Below are 21,990 nucleotides of genomic sequence, written 5' to 3' on the forward strand. Positions count from 1 at the left end.
CCTACACCAAATCAAAAACCTGTGATAATTCTGGTTTTCAAACATGTATGGAAACTCTAGTAAATTATTATAATATATTGACCATAGTTATACAATTAAATTTAACAATTTTATTATTAAAAAAAAAAAAAAAATGAATATTTATTGGAGTCAAACTAAAAACCACTCGGAAACCGCCGACTGATAGGTGTCCTGGCGTCCGTTTTGGAAAATGAGGACCTTATTCTGTGAGTCTCGTCTAGTCCATCTAGGAGAATAGTTATCTTTTTTTTTTTAACCGGTGTGTGGTAAAGTGGAGATATCGCTACGTAGCAGATAAAAGGTTACAATAAAAATTAGATTATATTATATAATATTATACATAAATGATTGATGTATTATGTGACATAACTTATGTCTATTATAAATGTATATAAAATACTGAATATTAAATAGTAAATTGTATATTAAAGTAATATTGTTATATTAAATAGTTGGTAGGTGCGTTATTCCAGTGTTGTTTTTTAAAAGTTTGGCAGGCTAATATCTAGATACCGAGAATAGCAAGAACAGTTCATTATGGACTGCTACCATAATATCGATAAATGCGTTCTCGGAGTTGGCAAAGTACCTAGTACCTACTACTAAAATAGTAAGACCAATTTGTACAGGAAAGCAAATTTAGTATTTACTATTTAAACGAATTTCAAACGTCATTCAAAACTGAAATAGCTCACTTCCGGTTCCGATTTCTCAATCATGTAACACAATGTACTATATTTTCCTATTATGAGGTATACGTATAGAATAGTATAGATTATACCGTATAACCATTAAAACGTCTGTAACCCTTTTGTAATATATTATTCGTTAGTATATTTTAATTATTATATAGTTAAATTTAAGCCCTCCATCAACCCGACCGTCAATTTTCCCGTAAAATATTTTGTTTCAGTGAGAATCTTTAATTAATCAATGTTAATACTTTAACAGTAGCATATTGAACAATTTAAACTTCACACTCTTTTGTAACACAATTATTTAAAAAATACGATATATTAATATTGCATTATACATTTCAAATAGAAATTGTATACTCCGATACGTGAAAATAGTGAAATCAATCTATATAATTTGTATGTTTAATGTTTAAACTATATTGTTCTGTGTAAAAAGCTAAATTTTATAGCAAGTCTTGAGACAAGATTATTTTTGTCGGTTTATTATTATTTATTATTATGGTATTTTCTGGTCATGCAAGACGTGTACAGTTGTGGTATTTTGAATTTTGGAATCGTAGTTCGTCATAATAGTCGTATTTATATACTATAATAATTAATAATGATCATTGTTTTGTTGTACATAGTAGGTACATGGTGTGTTGTATAATAAAAATTGAGATTATTTGAACCGGTCGTTTGGAGGAGGTGCTTATAGTTTATGAACCTGTCAGCGCGCGGAAAACCGAAAGATGACGATGACAACAAATCAAACGGGACACGGTTGTCCCCTCCATCTATGTCGTTGCCTCATCACCAGAGCTCGCCTTGTGTATTCGTTCATTTCATTGTGTTCACTTTCAGAGCTCAAATTTCAGTCATCACTCTTTAATCTTCATTTATTCATTAGTCTTTTGGGATTTGGCGTATTTCTATTAATTCTATTCGCGACTCGCGTGTGATTTAACATTTTTGTGTGCCTAGTGTTTAGTGTCAACAAGATTTGGAAGTTACTATTATAGTCTACTACTGTCTATTTACTAATCAGACCGAACATTGAATAGCGAGTTTTAAACGACCAGTGACTTCATAATTTTTTGTGAGTATATCCGCACTTAAATGAGTATAATACCTTTATGTAGAAAGAGGAGCTTCTGTGGATTATATATTACAGATATTTTTTTTTATTTTTTTTTATCATTTATTTAAATATATTTATTTATATTTACAATATAAATAAAATTATAATTTATAAATGAATATGAATTCTTCAAAAATTAAGTTATAATAAGAATTTAACTCTTTAAATTAAATAATTGTACTTAATGAATATATCAGTAAAACTATATCTTTTTAATTTCCTAATGATCGAAGTAAGCTATGTCTGCAGTTTGTGTATTAGTATTCGATCGATTTTTTTTTACTCGTTTTTCTATAGAATTATATAGGAATTGTAAATTAAAATTTTTTATGTGTGGTTTTGATGTGTTGTCCATACATCGATGATAATAATAATAATATTTAATTTACTAACATGGATAATAAGTATTGTACTTTTAAGAGCTATTTCTTTCTATTTTTATTGGTATCTTAAATTCCAAAATGTGTCCATCTGTCACAATTCTGGTTATTCTATTACTCAGTAACTGAATGTACGTTGATTATAATCATAATAGAGTAACATGATATATACTTTTTTTTTAAATTGTGAATAAATTCGATTTTTCATCATTCATCACAGTCATGATTACGACGTATAATCCTATCCCGAGCCTATCCCTAGGTTAAAAAGTCCGGCGTACAAATAATTTGTACGTACTACAATATAAATATAATAATAATATGATATTGTCTATAAATGCATAAATACTAGTAAAAACATCGTGAAAGTGCACAATTCTATAGTAATAAACACGATAAAGAGCAGACATTAATAAAAATTCCCCGGACAATAATATAATTTATTGTAATAAACGTCATCTGTACGGTTGGTAATTTCCCACTAATACTTAGTAATAACACTAATAACTAATAATAATATTGTAAATAAAATTGTCCTCTATGGCTCTCTCAGTCATTCGTATAAAGTATAAACATGGATCAGCTACTACATTTTAAAATGTATAAATGTTTTAATTGAAACGAGTAAGTTTTTTCATTTAAATATTATTGCGTACAATGTGATTTAAAAAAATTCGTTGTTTTTTGATTATTACAAATAACAACACATTATTTGTGATTCACAATTATTTTTTAATTGCGAAAATTCGTGTAAGTAACAGAAAGGGAGACTATCAAATGATAGAACCCTTCTAACAGAAGTTATTAATTATTTATAACAATGTTTTAAGAGATCATAACATCAATTTATCTTTTTTTTAATTATTAAAAGATATTTACAATATGTGTTCTTGAAAACAATAAGTAGGTTAAAAGTATTTATAATTTTTCAGCACATGATTAATTTCTGTAAAAAATTGTTGACTAACAATACTTCAAAATATTTTTATTTATTTTTTTAAGATCAAATCTTTAGATCGATTACGTTTTAGCCGACGTTTATATTTAAATGTTGAAGTGGGTTGTTCGGTAATGTGATTGTTGAACGATTTGATTATCACTAAGATTTTTAAAAGGGTCAAATATTAATTTTGAAAATTACTTGCATAAAGTTTTAATGGCAATGATTAAAAAAATAAAAATGTATAAATTACATTTTAATTAATTATAGTTATTAAATTTTTATTGATTTTTTATTTCAAGTTGTTTTGATATTGGACAATATCTCTTTTTCTTTTATTATTTTATTTATGTCCACGAGTAATTTTGATCTTGATAATTGTAGTAAATTATCCATTTGATATTAGATATTATTACTGCCTGTGGGTTATCTATTAATCGAAATGTATTATGAAAGTGTTTGATACAATTAAAACAACTATAATATATAAGTGCCTTATAGATCAAAAGTTTTAATGTCGGTTTTCTTAGAAAAAAGTGATTTCTTTCGTGATTAAATCAAATTTGGGAGAACGTGAAAAATTATTATCTGATTCTCGAGTGGATATTTTAATTTTTTCCTTTGAAGGCAAAATTTTACTTTACCACGTGCGTGATAAGTTTATTTTCTCTTTGCAAATTAGTTAGAAGTTTATTTAAACTTTAAATTACATCTGCAAGTAATTACCAAAATTTTAAAGTTTTTATTTCTGGAATTTCAACTTTTCGTTTATGAGTAAATTATTTATTTTTTTAATGAAGATAAAAAAATTGTTCTAAAACTACCTTCAACTATCGTACTTCAGTTTTATACATAATAGCACTGTATTGAAAACAGTGGCGGCTCGTGGATGCTAGTGGTGGGAGTGCGACTTTAATTGCCGCTATAATCATAGATATAACAAATTTTCAAATTAAATAAAGAAGAAAAATTAACATTTATTAAATTATGAACACTATTTGACATGTTGTCTGTTGAACTATTTTAACTAATTAAAATAAAAAAGAATAACATTTTTACTTATAAGTTATAAGACTATGACAACAATCCGCTTCTTACTAGTCGCAGGTCGCAGTATAAAATAGAAATGAAAATAATAATATGAAATAAATAAATAATATATTATATTACGCGTATTTAAGACCGCAGTTGAAATGTACACGCATGCAAAAATGTTTATAAATAATAATTGACAATAACAATAGCGATTAGCAACCGACAATGACGAACATGCACACAGTTAATTTTAAAAATAAATTACCCATTATAGCATTATACTAATATATTTATTGTATGGACGACGCTGCCGGTCGTCTAGACACTGCTCGACGCTCGTGTGTGCATGCGTACCCATATTATGCTCCTGGTATCTGAGGGAAATAAATTTAATGTTTGTAGTTCGTAAACGACAAAATATTACTAGAAGTTCAAAGATTGCAGTTTCAATAAAAATTTTTTTTGGAAGTATAAAATAAAGAATATAAATTTTATAATAAATTTTATTTTAAATAATTTTAGTAGGGGTGCGATCGTCCTGTCGTCCAAGCCACGAGCCGCCACTGATTGAAAACTACATAGTTTGGAAAAAAATTCTTTAAATTTTCGGTAATTTATATCTCTGGCCTTGATAAAATCAACGATTTTAATTGTTTTGTTCATTCATCGCTAAAATCATTTGGAAATGTACATGATAAATTTTTGTGGTGTATCAAGCAATGGAAATTAGCTAGTATTTCAATTTTATATTTTATATTTTATAAGAGAAACTAGACCAAATTTATTTGCAATGATTCAAAGTTATCTGTACATATAGAAATAAACTTTTGACAATTTATTCTTTATTATTCAATAATGTAAACATTGTTTCAAAATAACTCACGTCGTGAGTTTGACCTTTTATTAGCACGACATATAAAATATAAATAATCTTTTGAATATTATTAATTGAAAAATAGAGCTAGCTAATGTTAACTAATGAATTTAATGGTAAAGAAAAAAAACCGACAGTTTACTAATTCATTGATTATTGAATATAATACTTTAATTCTAAGAATGATATTCAGCCCTACAAACACATTTAGTATTGAATAACTGCAGATTTAAAACTTGGTTACGTATTTCTTTAAGATTTGATTTAGATTTACAACTATTTTAATACAATCTCATAAGTTCAGCATCCGAAAATGGTTTCATACGTTTGGCTTACAAATTTGTTACTTTGTAAGATGTTTTTGTTGCAAGTTTGTTTTTTTTTTTAATTCAATTAGTTTTTCTTGTTTTTTTTTTTTTTGGTAAGAGGGGTAAATTTAAAAAAATTCAGTGTGTTGAGTTCTATAGTAACAATATTTTATAGTAACAATTTATAAATTCTTTAATTTTTTTAGCCAAGGTTTGGAAATTTAATACAATGGTTTTCTCATACACATTTTTAATTGGAATTAAAAATTCTTAAAAATATATAAACACGATTTTTTTGTATAAACATTTGAATAATATTACGTATTTTAATGATGATACGGTCTTAATTATTCTGTTATAATTTTAAAGTATTTTTCGTAAAGACATACAACTTGTCTATTTTATGAATTTTACTACACGTAATACAATTTTAAAAATATGTTGAGTTATTTAAAGATATTATCTATTTATGTTAGATCCATATATTTACATTGTTTTACGGTATTTATAGTAAATAATTATTTATTCAAATTTAATAGTTATAATATAATATAAATATATATTGGATACCTATTTTAATTAAACACTAATCATATAATAAATGTGATATTTTCTGGAAAAATTAAATCAACATATAATAATACTAAAAATAAAATAAATTATTAATAGCATTGATTTTAGAATATAATTGACTAAAATAAGTTTAACATTATAGTCTTTTAGTTTATTCTTAAATCATAGTTATATCAGAAAAAAAACATAATGAAATATACTAAGTGATAAAGGCTGATAAACCATCACCGCTCAGAATCGTTTACTGTTTAGTTATAATATGTAATTGACAATAGTGATTCACTCAACACCTAATGTACAGCAAAGCACACCCACTCGGCTACCTTTTTAATTTTTATTCAAATTATTTGTGTTCTTTAAAAATTTAAAGACACCGTAAATTCCGCATTAAAAATGTCAATCCTTTTGAATAATAATAATAATTATTATTACTTTTGTATAAAATAAAAATTCAAGGTTAAGTAATTGATTGCAAAGTTTGGTTTTGGTAAAATTTTCAGATTTTCTTTTAAAACATTTTTTAGAAATTCATTTAAACTGTAAATTGTAGTTGTTGAGCGGTGATATAATAACTCATACAAATTTAGCGGTTGGCTATATCGACTTGCGGTGTTGGGACGTAGGGCTCTACCAGAAATGATTACGGTATTTTTTGTTGATTTTGAATTGTGTGTGTAAACATACTTACACACACAGATCTAATATTATATTAATTAATGGCCTTAATGCTGTAAACATATATAAAATATAGTTGTATAATTATTAAAGGGCGACCAAAGAGAAAAATAATATGTCAATAGCTACGACAGAATAATAAATATAATACTTGTCTATTATAAACGATAACAAATTATACATATACATATATATATATAAGTAATAATAATAATTTCCGAATGATCGGATTACGCATATTATACGTATATAACGAGAGGCACTAACCTCGTGGTTGCACTGACGATGAGATGGAGCTGATGATGGTTGATGATAATGCTGGGGCGGATGATGATCACACTTGACCAAGACACGAGTGCCGGACAAAAAGGTGGAGCAACGGCTCGATACGCCTCTCGTCCACGTAGAACGCCGAAGTCGGGTTACGCACAAACACCACGCGACACAAGAAATGCCGGTGCCGGACAAAAGGTGGGGCAAAGGCTCGACACGCAAGTCTACACCCGAACTGATCCGCAAAAATGCCGCTCAAAAGAGAGGAGCTACGACTCGATACACCATTAGTACACGTAAAACGCCTAAATCGGGTTACGCACAAACGCCACGCGACCAGGAATGTCGGTGTCGGATAAAAGGTGGGGTAAAGGCTCGACACGCAAGTTCACAAGCGAACGGATCCGCAAAAATGCCGGACGAAAAAACGGTGGAACTACACTTCGACATCCAACGACGACAAAAAGACAACAACACAAGGCTGGTCAACGGTCGAACTCGACGGAGTCGGTGATGGACGGACGGTAACGACAAGTCGGCGGCGATTACAGTATGACCGCCCGAAGGGGGGGGGCAATAACTGTACAGTGTATAATGCCCGGACTGTCACTCGCACCATCGTGAACTTAGGTTCGTCCGGAACGCGCGGAATATATTAGGTCTTGGTGTTTAAACAGACAACAGTAATAAACATCGTTAACAATTTTATTTGATTCGCGTTCATTAGCTAATTTCTGGTTGTAGAGTTTTAATATGTTAATCTTGTACGACTTGAAGGAGCATTAAATATTATATTCTGCCTCTTTAGAGAACTAAGTACAAATACTTAGATATATTTAACCATTGATATTAAATCTCTTGATTTATCCACAATTACATACGTTTCTTGGTTTTCCAAATTCATTATTTGTGCAGTAGGCCAGTTATATAATAGCCTCTGATATCTGTATTGTCTTTGTAACACAGATTTGGCAGATAGGCATTTTAATTCAAATTTAAAAGAAAATGTATTATTATTGTAAAATTGTACTAAATATTAGTTTAAATGAAACATTTTCTGTATTTCTAATGGATACCTTTCAAAAATAAATATTAAAATAGAAATTTTTCAATATTTAGTGTTGTGTGTTAGCTGGCTGATTCATTCTATTTTTCTGTTATTATACGAGTATGTCATTTAGGTATGTTATTATTTGTAAATAGGTGACACTTTTAATAATAAATCTATCATTATTACTTATTAGTGGTTGTTGATCAGTTACAATATTGCATTTGCAAGCAGTTACCTAGTGCTATCATGCATAGAAACTCTGGTTGAATTTGTAAAGCCCATATCAAGAATGTCGTGTCCTCGCAGATTGTGTATATTCACTATTATTTTTAAAATTAAAACCAATATAAATAGTAATTTTTTAATGTATAATAAACACCTATCTTGCATACTAATCATTAATCAAATATTTTATCTTATTATTTTTTTTATTGATTGTTTTACTGTACCTATAGTTTATGGTAGTTTTTATTAAACAATTCCTGTAGGTTTTGTAACCTTATTCATTAATTGCGCTTTAGTAACAATTGTATTTATTATATTAGTTAATTGTCTTAAACTCCACTTAAAAGTATTTGATTAATTATCATTGTTAACAATTTTTTCATATAATTTTATAAAATACTAAAATTATTTATACATTTTATTTTATTAACAAATAATTGTTTATTTATGAATATCATAGATGCAATAAACTAATATTATCATGCACATATTAACTATAACATTTTTTTATCTGATTTAAATCTATTATCTAATAAAAACATGTGATCAGTTTATTTTGGATGTGAAGCAATATAAAGCAACGTCTGTAGTTGCTACATTTGTTGGTGTCATCTTACCATCACTGATGATATTTTTAAATAGAATGATTTTATCATCTTCAATTATTATTAATTTATTGTTAATAACTATGCTATTTTTTTTTCTGTTAAATTAATCATTAACATTGGTGTTTGTAAAATTAAAAATATGTTGTAGAGATCAAGTTTTGTTTAGAATTTAAACATTGACATTAAATAGTATAAAATAAATAAAACAATTATATTTTATAGGGAATAAAAAATGGATACAACAAAAAATGAAATGGAATCATCTGGTAAGTATTTTGATTTCAGTTTCAAAAAAAAATTGTAACATTAATTTTTTATGAGAATTGTGTATAATTAAAATAAATAATATTTAACCTTTTGATTATATATGTTATATTTTTATTTTTTTTGTTTTGATTAATTTGAGAATTAAAATTATTAATTAAATGTAATTTGTAGTGTATTTTGAATTTTCATCATTAATAAGCATACAATGTGCTGTTATTTTCAGTCATTCTTTACTTTAATACTATAAAATTGTACTATGATATAAAACTAAATAGGATTTGGAAATCTAGTATTATTTTAATTTATTGATTAAATTTTTTTTAGATAAAATTGATAATGTAATGGACCAATCATCAGTAAACGTAGAAAATTCTTTACAAGAAAACAATATTTCTTCGGTAAATTTTTATTCTTAAATTTTATAATTATAAGTAATAACAAGGTATTATTTAGCAATTTTATTGTTTTTAAGAATTTCAAGTATTATTAAATACATTTTTAAAACCCTAATAACAATTGATTTTTATATAGGCAACAGATTTTAATATAAAAAAAAACAAAAACATTTACTTACTTTTATTGTGGTGAAGGATGTGAAAAAAAATTGAAATAATGAATTATATGTTTTCTGAGATTTAAAAATGTTGGTGGTAATGATTTGGTTACATGTTATTTGAGTACCGATTGATCAAACATTCCACCAAAACTATTAAGATGGTAGCATACTTCATACTATTTTCATTATCAGTGTTCAGTAATTTTTTAGAATTCAATTCTTGATGGTATCTTTAATATTTCATATTTTTAGTCCATGGATTTTTTCTGGATGTCTGTGCAAATTTTTTTCTTTAGTTAAATTTTTTACATGACCTTGGGCTTCAACAATGCATAGGGTTATATTTTGAGTTTCTTTATATTTTATCATATTATGAACTAAAAAACTAAGACTTAATTCTTGGTAATTGATTAAGTAACAAATGATTACAATACTGAGAATCCCCTATCTCTTAAAGATAATTTTGTGTGCCCCAGACTATTATAAAATATTTATACAAAAAAAAAATAATGTTAAAGCTATGTTAAGGAGTTAAAAAATATTATCCTAACTTAATTTATATACAATATACATATAGGAGACCGCCTCTATTCACTCATCAACACCTAGACCAAACCGCTGGGTCTAGAGACTTGAAATTTTATACAGAGGTTCCTTTAATAATTTAGGAGCGCACTAAGATCGGAATTTTCAAAATTCGACCTCATAGGGGTTTTTTAAAAGTTTATTTAGATTTTATGTATTTTTTTTCTACTGTTAATCGCTGTTTACTGATGTCAAGATATACGTCAATTATATAACTGGTATTAATAAAACCAGTTGCACGTAATTGGTGACCCATAATTGTAACACATGATAGGTACCAGTGGTGGACAGTCAAAGTCCAAAGATAATGTGAAATGGTGAAAACGTGCTGCATTCAAAAAACACGAGTAATGCCGTGTCGGGACAGCTAGTGGTTTAAAAATTGCTATTTAAGAAAAAAAGTTTTTTTTTATAAACCACTACTATTACCTTTTATTGTAATTTATTAGGAACATGGTATGGATAATGAAGAAAGGACGAAACGATATAAAAATTTACTTACACTATTAGAAAACAGTACTAAGTTATCTAATGCATTTGAAACCAGATTAAAAAAATGTAAACTTCAAATTATTAAGTAAGTTGTTTCAGTAAACTATTATTATAATTCTTTATGACTAGAAATTGGAATTAATCAAATAATAAAATTTTAACATCACTTAATAAATGACTTAATAATTAATAATCATATTAAAAAAATTTTATTCTTCAGTTGTTTTTTATTTATGTAAAAATACCAAGTAAATTATATTTTAATTTACAATGTTTGATTAGTTTAACATTTCATGTAAGACACTTAATACTCTTGTGGTTTTGCTAGATGAATTATCCTGATAATTTATATTATTGTACAAAAATAATTTATTACTATAAATTTGATCATTCATGTAGAAGCGAACTTGCAAAAGCTAATAAAGTTGATGAAAATGTATCAAGCGGTATTGAAAATGATTCAATCAATGGTTCAAATAATCAACCAATTGAAGTAAGTGTGTTCAAATTTTGAATGAATGTTGAATTATTATTGTATATCAAGTTAGAAAGTAGTCAATTTAGTTGTCTTAAGAACTATAACCATAAATTTTAATATTTATAATCATTAATTTATTTGTTCATCTGTATTATTAGCTAAGTTTAAAATTATAAATCAATTTTCTTGATTTATTTTGTTTAAAAATTGTATTCCAAGATTGAATTAAAAAAAAAATTGGGCATTATCTTATATTATGTTCTAAAATTCTTCAAATAATGGAAATTCCATTGTTTAAATGTTTAAATACTATGTATTGTAGTATATCAATCAATATACTACGTAATTTTGTTTTGTTCCTGTTTTGAAAAAAATAAAAATTTATCCTATTTTATATTTTTGCTGTTTTATTAGTACTTACTTAGCTATCAACTGTAAGTCCTTGATTAATAATTATTACTGATATTTAGAGTGAAGAATACGAGAACTATTATTTAAAGTTATTTCAACAACCAAAATTATTTAAAGGAACACTTAAAAATTACCAGAAAGAAGGTCTTTTGTGGATAAGAGTATGTATTTTAATTTATATACTAGTTTAATTTGTGGATAAAATAAGTTAAGAATCATACTATTAAAACTAAAGTTTAAAACATTTTAATTTGTTGAGTTAATTTATTATTTTAACTTATTTGTTTATCTGCTCACATAAAAATAATATTATATAAAATGGAATATTCTTTCCTTATAACTATTATGTGTAAAATTTGAATATTTATTTCTTCATTAGGTATTATTTATATATTAGATATATATTTAATAACATTTTTTTTTTTAAGACTTTGTTTGAAAATGGATTGAACGGTATCTTAGCTGATGATATGGGGCTTGGTAAGACTATACAAACTATAGCTTTCTACTGTTTCCTTTTAGAAATGGGAATAAGAGGACCATTTCTTATTATTACTCCATTGTCTACAATCACCAATTGGCTATCAGAGTTTTCCAAATTTTCTCCTCAGGTTGTCCTAATAAAATTTGTAATTATAAAATTAATGATGAATATTTATATCTATTTATTATTGTCTAGTTAAAAACTGTGTTATACCATGGATCAAATATAGAACGCTATGTAATTCGAACAAAAATTAATTCAAACTATAAAGTGGGAAATTTAGACTGTTTCCCTATTGTTCTTACAACTTATGAAATTTTACGTATGGACACAAAACTTTTGAAACAATATGATTGGAAGTTTATTACGATTGATGAAGGCCATAAACTGAAAAATTCTTTTACTATAACAACCAAGTATGAAAAATATACTTAATTATGACAAATAATTATTAAAACAAAAAATTGAATATCTAAATAAATACTAGATGCCTACGTGAATTTGCTTGTACAAATAAACTTATACTTACTGGGACACCTATTCAGAATAATATGGATGAATTATGGACTTTATTAAATGTATTGATGCCAAAGTTATTTAATGATATTAAAGATTTTAGCTCATGGTTTGTGATAGATGACTTTCATGGTACAAATGACCGGATTATCGATTTAGCTAAAAAAGATGAAATATTGGACATTATAGTAAAAGTAAATCAAATAAATTTAATATTATGTAATGATATATATATATACACACAAACACACACACACACACACAACATACTTATCAAATTTAAATTTTATGTTACTTATGCAATTTTTTTTTTATTTTTTAAATAGCCATTAAGCTCTAAATAATCTATAAAATTATTGATAATTGAAGTTACTGATGTCCATATCCCTCATTTTCAGATATTATAATTTTATAGCTAGTTACAGCCAATACCATATCTTAAAATTTATTAATTTATAATTACTCATTTTTAGAAGTATTAGTATTTAAAAATAACTCACGAGTAACTAAATATGTTATTGTCTTAATTTGACAAAAGGTAAATTAAATCTAATTTTTAAATAACAGTTTTTTTTGGAAAATCAGTATGTTATTTGTGTATCTAAAAAATAAAAATAAATTTAAGATATTTTATATTAAACTTATATTTACAGATACTAAAACCTTTTATTTTAAGAAGGCAAAAAATGGAAACTGATTTAAACTTGCCACCAAAGAAAGAAATTGTTATCTATGCTCCAGTCACAGAACAGCAACATAAATTGTACATGGCTACATTGTCTAGAGAAATGGACACATTGTTAAATAAGAAATCGGTAATTTTATTTTAGCTAAACACAAACAAAATATTAAACATTTCGTATTTTGATATTCATTTCGTAACATCAAATTAATCTATGTTGTCAGTTAAATTAAAAATTACTCTTGATTGTTTTTTTCGCTTATATCTATTTTTTTGTATCATATATTTTACAAGTAATAAATTAGTGATATTTATGAATTAAATGTAAATTTTTATGTTCATTAATAATGTTATCATCACATTATATATTTTTAAAACTAAAAAATATTTTAAATACAATACTTGATGCAATTTTTTTAGCATAATTATTCAATGTTCGTTAGGAATTTTGTTTAAATCTCATTACATAATGTTTTTCATGTTAAATAAATGTCTATATAATTTCAAATGTTTATTGGTGAAAAAAGTACTCATAATAAACAGTAGTCAATTAATTCACATTTAATTAAAAAATTTTTAGGAAAATCAGAGTGAACCTGAAGTAAGGTCTAAAAGGAAATGTGTAGAATCTATTGAAAGATATACTGAAAATAGAGTAATCAGAAAAACTGTGCCAGAAGAAAAGTAAGTATTAATTTTATTTAAATTTAAAACATCAGTATAATCTATTGTACCTAATATTAAATTTTGGTGAAAATTAATCTATAACTCTGCTTTTTTTATCTTTTACTGTAAAAATAATGTAGTTGATATCATAAATCTATGATATTGATATGATATATTTAACTGTTATTTGTTATAAAATATTTAAATTAAGATATGTTTTATGAATTTCAGAGTTGAGCCCAAAGATAAGGCTGTTTCATTGGTTTTATTAAATCCATTTATTCAATTAAAAAAAATATCTAATCATCCATACCTTGTCCACATGCCTTTAATTCCAGGGGAAAATGCAATTCTTGTTGATGAAAACCTTGTTAAAGCTAGTGGAAAATTTCTAATATTGGATGCAATGCTATCAAAGTTAAAGTTGCTTGGTCATAAGGTAATGTGCAATAAATTATAAGATATAAATTTATGATTTTAGTGACAATTATTAATACTTGATTTTTTTTTTTGAAATTTTATTTAATAACATAAGTTTCATTGGGTGCTTATTAATATTAAATTAATTTTTTCATTATACTTCAATTCTATAGAATCTTGGTTGATAATTTTAATTTTAAGCCAATCTTGGCCCCTTTCTTTATCATGAGAAAAATAGCAATGCCTGCACAATTGAAGTATATTTTGTGGCAATGGTAGCCACTTAATGAGAAATCAGTTGTTGGTGACTTTTTTTGACATTTTGTCAAGTGCAGAAATTTTATTGTCCTTCACAAGCTACACACATAGTATTCTTTGTCACTTTGAATACACCTCTATTGATATTATTGTAATCCATTTTAAACTATTTTCGTTTTTAGTATCTAGATTCACTTATATGTTTTTTTTTATATATAACATCATGGGAGTAGAAAGTATAATTGAAATTAATTTTTATTTTCATAGATATTGATCAACTTTTTTATATTTGTCATAACTTATTATAAATATATCTAATCTGAATTTAGCTTATAATTAGCATTTAACATTTTTGTGGTTTGTGGAAAATTTATTTATTTTTTAAAATTATATTTGATAATTACATAGTATATTTTAAAATGTAATACTTAAATAAAGTTGTGTGTGATGTATTTTGTTTTAGTGTTTTAATGCTTAGATAATATGAAAAGCATAGTATTGTAGATACAAATAAAAATTCACTTGTTTTTAAATATTAAAGAAAACTGCACAGAGAATTAATTTTAATCTTAATTTGTTAAGAATTTATAGTGTATCATTTAATTTTATAGGTGTTGCTGTTTTCTACAATGACGCAGTTATTAGATTTAATCGAAGAGTTTTTGATTTTTCGTTCCTATGAATACACCAGATTAGATGGTACCATGAAAATTCAAACTAGAGCGGAAGCAATTGATACATTCACCAATGATGCCGATTGTTTGGTGATGTTGATATCTACACGTGCCGGTGGACTTGGTTTAAATTTAACTGCAGCAGATACTGTTATCATATTTGACAGTGACTGGGTATAGTTGATTTAAAAAAAATGTGTAAAAGCATAAATTATTACGATAAATATACTTAATTTAAATGATTTTATTTATTTTATCATGAATAAAATATTTAATCATTTTTTTTTGATTTTATTAAATTATAGTTTCGAAATTAAATTTACCTGTTAAAAATCATCATTTAATTACAATATCGGTAAAAAAATGTTTATTGAATGATATTAATATTTTATAAATTTTATTTTTATAATCTTCTTTACACTGTGTTGTTAAATAGAGTAGTATAATATATTAGGAGTTTAGAAAGTCTAATTATGTATTTATGTTATATTTTAGAATCCACAATGTGATTTACAAGCCCAAGATCGGTGCCATAGAATTGGCCAAGTAAAACCGGTTGTTGTTTACCGTCTATGTACTAAAAGCACTGTTGATGAGAAAATTTTAATACACGCTGCTGCTAAGAGGAAGTTAGAAAAAATTGTTATTGGCAATGGTAAATTAACAATAAACAATAATAATCAATACATATTAAGTGATTAGTTGTATAATTTATTTAAAACTTTTTTTTTATTAATAAAATTTTACATTTTTAATTATACTAATACTTAATTTACTACTTTACACATTTTAAATTGTAGGTACATTTAATAGAAACACAAAAGTTAACTTGTCTAATATTAAGGAGCTAATGAATTTATTAGAATCATCTGATTATGATCAACAAATACATTCGAATGGATTTAGTAAGTTATCATATTTTTTTTTAATTTGTGGTTGTTCAACTGTTTCTAATAATATTTAAAATGTTTGTAGTACTATCAGATGAAGAATTAGATTCACTTTTGGATCGATCTGATATGATTAAGTCAACTCCAAAAACAGATGCTACTCAATCTTCTTCCATACATTTTGAAGTATTAACTTAAATGTTAACTATTCTTTTTTTTCTTAAAAGTAGTACCTTTATAGTTGTTAATTTTGATACATTAATTTAAAAAGATATATAATTTCATGTGTTAAAAGTTGAATTTTTTTTTATTGTTTTGTTTTTATTTAATTATTTGTTATGCAATGAGTAAGATAATTTTTTTGCATTTAAATTTTTTTTTAATTTTTACTGAGTTGTTAATTATAAGTTTGTAATTCAGAGTTGTTTTTTTCTCATGATAATGAGTATACAAAAGTGCTTTTATGCAAATAATAAAAATGTTTTTCAATAAGTTTATCTCAATTCAGTTCTTTGTTTATTGTTTATTTTATATGAGTTATATTAATAATTTATGAAGTTCAAGTATTGGTATATACTAAATGATACTTTTTATGTATTTTTTATGTAATATAAATAGTCTGAAAGTATACTGCTTCAAGATAAGAAATTAAAAATATGTTGTCATTCATAAAAGTTTAAACTGTAAAAATTATAACGATTAAGAAATATAATAATTAAATAAATACCTTGGTTGCATTGAACTAGTAAAACTAGTATTTTGGTTTGGTGCAAGAGAAGGGAGGCTTATGTTAAAAATTTAATTAATCGCACTATAAAAATATACATTTGACACTTTCACCGTATCCAAAGACTAAATTATTATTTATGATTAAAACGACAGCAATCGGTTCAAAATTCACTATCAACATAGCAAACTAAAATAGTTTTATAATAATTATTAACAGTCATCTTCATTCACTAAAGTATTATTTCATAAATATTAATATTTATTCTAGATATATAAATCAAACGTATCTTTTATTGACAAAATCTCTTGAACGAGTGTTTAACCTCCAGCTATGAAAAACTTTTCTATAAAGAATAAACATCCTCTCTTGGATAACAATATACAAGTTATTAGGTTCTCCTGATTAAGTTGCATGTTTGGCAGAGACACTGATACGCTCTGGGCGTTTGTGCATAGGTATTAATTTATCTAAACTGTAAGATTATGATTGATTAATATCTTTGTTAATTATGGTTTTTAAAATGGTTAAAATATAATATATTTGTACGAGTAAACACGGTTTTGTGGTTAGTAGTCAATTTTATTTATAAAAATACATTTTTCCTTTGTTATAATTAATCTAATCTTTTAGGATTTTGATCACGAAATTTGTTTTTCGTTTTTAATTAAATAAAACATTTAAAATTTTTCAAAACCAGAAGATATATTTTTTTTGTTTTCAAATTGGCCTTGATGGGTAGTAAATATAATTATTAATTTTAGCAAAAACTGAAATTTAAAAGAAGTAATTACTCATTAAATAATTATGAAATCTAGCATTTTAAAACCAATTAAACTTAAATTTACAAATTGTATTTATCGATTTTGAAGTGACTTTTCAAAATTGCGTTGTTGCAATTCGATAATAAATAATGTAATTTATTATTATAAGGGAGTGGATTTAGTAATATACGTGATTATATACTTAGTCCTTTATTTAATAAATCAAGACAGAAAGTTATGAACTAATTATTTTAAGATCAATTGTATTCGTCAAGTACGTAAATTTCAAAATTATTAAATGAATTATAATATAGTATTTCATTATTATATTTAATAAGTAGCTTTTTAACGTTATTTTGTCGATTCTTGCGACAAGTATATATATTGTATTGTGTATACTACCGAGGATGTATTCTAATTTCCGTCTACAGGAATAAAAAATACATAATACATATGTACCTATTATATTATACAATAGGTAATAGTAATATAATAATTGATTATTCACGTTAACAAAAATCAATTAATTACTTAATTTTCATAAAATGTATTACTCACATTGATAACCAAATATTTACTTTAAAAATTATATATGTGCGTATTTATGGGATTTATTTAGATATTTTTAAAATTTGTTACGAGAATATCTTAGATAATATGAAGCGTATTACACTATTGTTTAATGACATCCTTTGATTTATAAAATTATTTTTATAATTACTTTAATCGATTAATAATAATATTTTTTTCTAATCTTAAAAAAATAGATACCTATATATCCAAGTTATAACAACGAAATATATTGCTTTTAACTACATACTTTTACTGTTTAATAATTGTACTTATAGTATTAAATAGTATTGGCTAAAGAGAATTATTTATACTTATATTATACGTTGGTTAGGTGGTTTCTGGTTCAAAGGACTTCAATAATGATTCATGTATCGTAGGATTGACAGTGTGTGTATTTTTATATTTACCGTGACATAATATAACAACAAATATAAACTTACCGACGAGAAACGAAAATAAATAAAAAATATTTTTGTGTAAATTATTATTACTTGAGTATCACTATATTGTTTCTCATTTGATTTTCAATGTCGTATGACGATGAGTTCAACGAGGCCGTTGATGAATCACTGGATGAACAGTGGTGGATAAGAGAACCAAGAGAATTGCAGTTGGAAGAAGAATTAGTTGAAGACCGTATATTGTTTGAACCGGAATTGAATGAAAACGTTATCGAAGAGCATATTGATTACGCTTATGATGAAAAACAAATCCAATTAGCAATCAAACGTTTAGATGAACTGAGGTTAGAATTGTCAGATCTTAGACGCCGAAAAACTACAGTGCTTAACATCCTAACTGAACACATCGAAAAGGGATTGGTGAGTGATTTGCATGTTTAGTGCTTAGTCGATAATAGTTGTACTTTTATTAAGAAGACACATCACGTCCATAGCCTGTTTATTAAATATTGTTGAATGTGATTGCGTAAAAGGCCCACTGATTTTTCACTGTATAAACAGAAGAAATTTGACTACCTACGCAGTATAACAAATAGTTTTTCTTTCTTTACATAATTTTAATACAAATAATAAAAATTAGGATATTTTTCATATTTTCTAGAAAAGTACCAGGAATTTCTTTCATTTGAATTGGATATTCAATATTTATGAAACCAAAGATTTTCTTAAATTACGAGATTGAAAAATCAACATTACTAAATTTAAAAGTAATATTTCTATTCACGTAATAAACAATGATCCGTAAAAATTCTTGTTCACATTAACTTTTTAATTGAAAAAGCTAAAACGTGTAAGTTTTTAGTTTAGCTGTTGCTTGCAATTTCTTTATTATAGATTTATAATAAAAAAATAAACGTAACATACTAACTAAATATAGGTAAATTTTATTAATGATTATGGTATACCTACGTATATGTGGTTACCAGTGCGAATCTGATGTACCGATTAGGAACGGCACAAAAGAGGAAATTGAACAATACTATGAAAAGTTATTGATGCAATTTAAAAAGAAAAAGGAAGAGGTAATCCAACAAAAACATGATTTAAATGAAAAGATGATTAAAAATACTGAATACTTAGAAATGAAACGCATAGTATCTGCAGAACTCGCCGATCACCAGTATAACTTAGAATTAAAAACTGCCGTCGGAATGATATATGACAAAACAAAGGAAAAACTTTCTCAAGAAGTAACTACGATGATTTTAAACTTGTTTTTTAAATCTACAGCATTTAAGATTAGCATGTTTTATCACAGTTTATAACTTAACTTAATTAAATATATTAAGTAAAATACTTAAATGCCTGCTTAACAAATTACATTTTATGTATTATCATAAATTAATTTAATTTTCTAATATCGCTAAAATAGTTGTATTTGCTTAAATTTTAGTTATATAATATACTTACCTAAGTGATATAACTATGTAATGTTTAATTGATTTAACCCTTACTGTCCTTATTACAGGATGTAGAAAAGTTCATTGAATCTTGTAAACTGCAGGATACCAAATTAAACAAAGCGCGCTTGAATTACATTTTACAGAAACAAAAATGTAAAAAATTAAAAGAAAATATTAACGATTTGGCACCAAGTACGTTCAGTATATCTGAATACCAAGAATTATCAAAGAAAAACAAAAAACTTGAAAATAGTATAGAAATTATGTGAGTATAATTTTCTTTAATATTGCTATAATCTCAATGTCTGATATAACGGAGCAAATATAAACATTTTCTGATTGAGCTTGACCCAAGTCCCCAAACTCAACCTCTAACATTATTTTTTTAACTGTTAAAACGGAACAGAATATGATTCGATCTAATAATTTTAAAAATTATATATAATAAGTAATAACTCATAATTAATAATTACATCGCAAACGCGTATTACGTATTAATTTCCTACTTATACTAGCTACAACTATTGATTTGTATTGAATAAATGTATTTTTTGTTTAACGTATGCATTTTCTATAATTGTAAATACTCTGAAATTGACTGATAATTAAAAAGAAATAAAACAGAATCAAGTTTAAATTAAACATTAATTTATACATTTCTTTATTCTTCTTTGAATATTTTTTTAGTAAACATTTTCTTTTAATATGATTATTTATTTTTTTTTTTGAGAACAAAATGTTATTGTTACAGTTTTGTTTATAAATTTTATAAATAGGTATCTACTTATCTATAATTTGAAGTAAATTTGTATGTAATTAAATTAAAATTATTTGTTATTCTTTTAGCAGCTAAAAAACATTAAAAATACATTGTAAAATTATTTTTTTATAAACATTTGAGGTTTAAATTTTAAAATTTAATAATTTTTTTAATAAAAATTTACAAATTATTATTTTGATAAATATCAAGTTTCAACCACTATTTTTTTTCTGTATTTAAGGAAAAATATCAAAACCCAATATTTAAAAGATATTAAATCCGAATTAGCTAAAATTCCTAATATCGACAAAAAACTTATCGATTTAAAAGAAGAAAAAGAAACAAATGAAACTGAATTAAAACAAATTAAACATGTAAGTTGAATAATTTCTTTTTTAGTTTATTAGTACCAGGTACCTAACTTGAATTAAAATATTAAAAAAAACAAATTAAGTGTTCGATTTAAAAACCCTTATTTGGATTTAATTTTTTTCGAAGAAAGAAATAAAAATTCAGTATTATACTACTTGTTTTGTAATTTGGACATTTTATCAACATTAAAATTTTTTACAATCAAGAAAAATAAAAGTTTTAATTCTTTTATTTTGAGAGTAGCCAGTAGGTTAGGTTAGTTTTAATAACTGTGAATTGTTTTAATATTTAGTATTAATTTTCAAAAATTTTATTTCAACGATATTAAATAGAAAAAAAATTACAGGTTGACTAACTTTTATGTAACATAGTATGATATACGTATTATTTATTAATTTTTTTATTTATCTCACTTCAATGACTATTTCTGTCTGACAATCCATGGCTATAATATGTTGAAATACTTAATACTATAATATAGGATATAGATATAGAACCACACATACGAAATACATTTTCAGTGAATTTTAATTTTGTTTCAAAAACAGGAATGGAAACAGCTTGTTCAAGCAAAAGCAAATTACCATAAGTATGAAAAACAAATAAAAAAAGACCGTAAATCAAATTGTTTTATTGAAAATCCTCTACTTTTGAATGATTATCTCGAGAGTGTGGAAAAAGAAAAGACAATTAAAGAGTTTGCGGCCGACTTAAGTCAGAAGTTGTTTGATATCGAGGAGTTGAAAAATAAGCTAACACGTTATTTACAA

At 25.1% G+C, this 21,990-nt stretch overlaps 2 protein-coding genes across 2 annotated transcripts; both read left to right on the top strand.

The window, feature by feature from the left end:
• The first annotated feature begins 1,558 nt into the window (after positions 1–1,558).
• On the top strand, positions 1,559–16,439 carry LOC112596788 (lymphoid-specific helicase-like). Its single transcript, XM_025342586.1, has 16 exons — positions 1,559–1,797; positions 9,004–9,047; positions 9,373–9,446; positions 10,639–10,766; positions 11,081–11,174; positions 11,630–11,731; positions 11,999–12,181; positions 12,250–12,470; positions 12,542–12,764; positions 13,224–13,385; positions 13,833–13,936; positions 14,150–14,357; positions 15,208–15,444; positions 15,766–15,925; positions 16,071–16,175; positions 16,246–16,439. Exons 2-16 carry the CDS (start codon positions 9,014–9,016, stop codon positions 16,356–16,358), a joined length of 2,148 nt encoding a protein of 715 aa, XP_025198371.1. The 5' UTR covers positions 1,559–1,797; positions 9,004–9,013; the 3' UTR covers positions 16,359–16,439.
• A 2,312-nt stretch (positions 16,440–18,751) lies between these two features.
• Positions 18,752–21,990, top strand: LOC112596763 (autophagy-related protein 17-like; the record flags this gene model as incomplete). Its single annotated transcript, XM_025342545.1, has 5 exons — positions 18,752–19,045; positions 19,612–19,875; positions 20,154–20,353; positions 21,090–21,222; positions 21,769–21,990. Coding segments are annotated over exons 1-5 (1,113 nt in total), but the record flags the coding sequence as incomplete, so codon positions are not given.

This window comes from Melanaphis sacchari, unplaced genomic scaffold, assembly GCF_002803265.2.
Source record: "Melanaphis sacchari strain LSU unplaced genomic scaffold, SCAv2.0 Contig34_pilon_pilon, whole genome shotgun sequence".
In the NCBI taxonomy this organism is placed as follows: domain Eukaryota; kingdom Metazoa; phylum Arthropoda; class Insecta; order Hemiptera; family Aphididae; genus Melanaphis; species Melanaphis sacchari.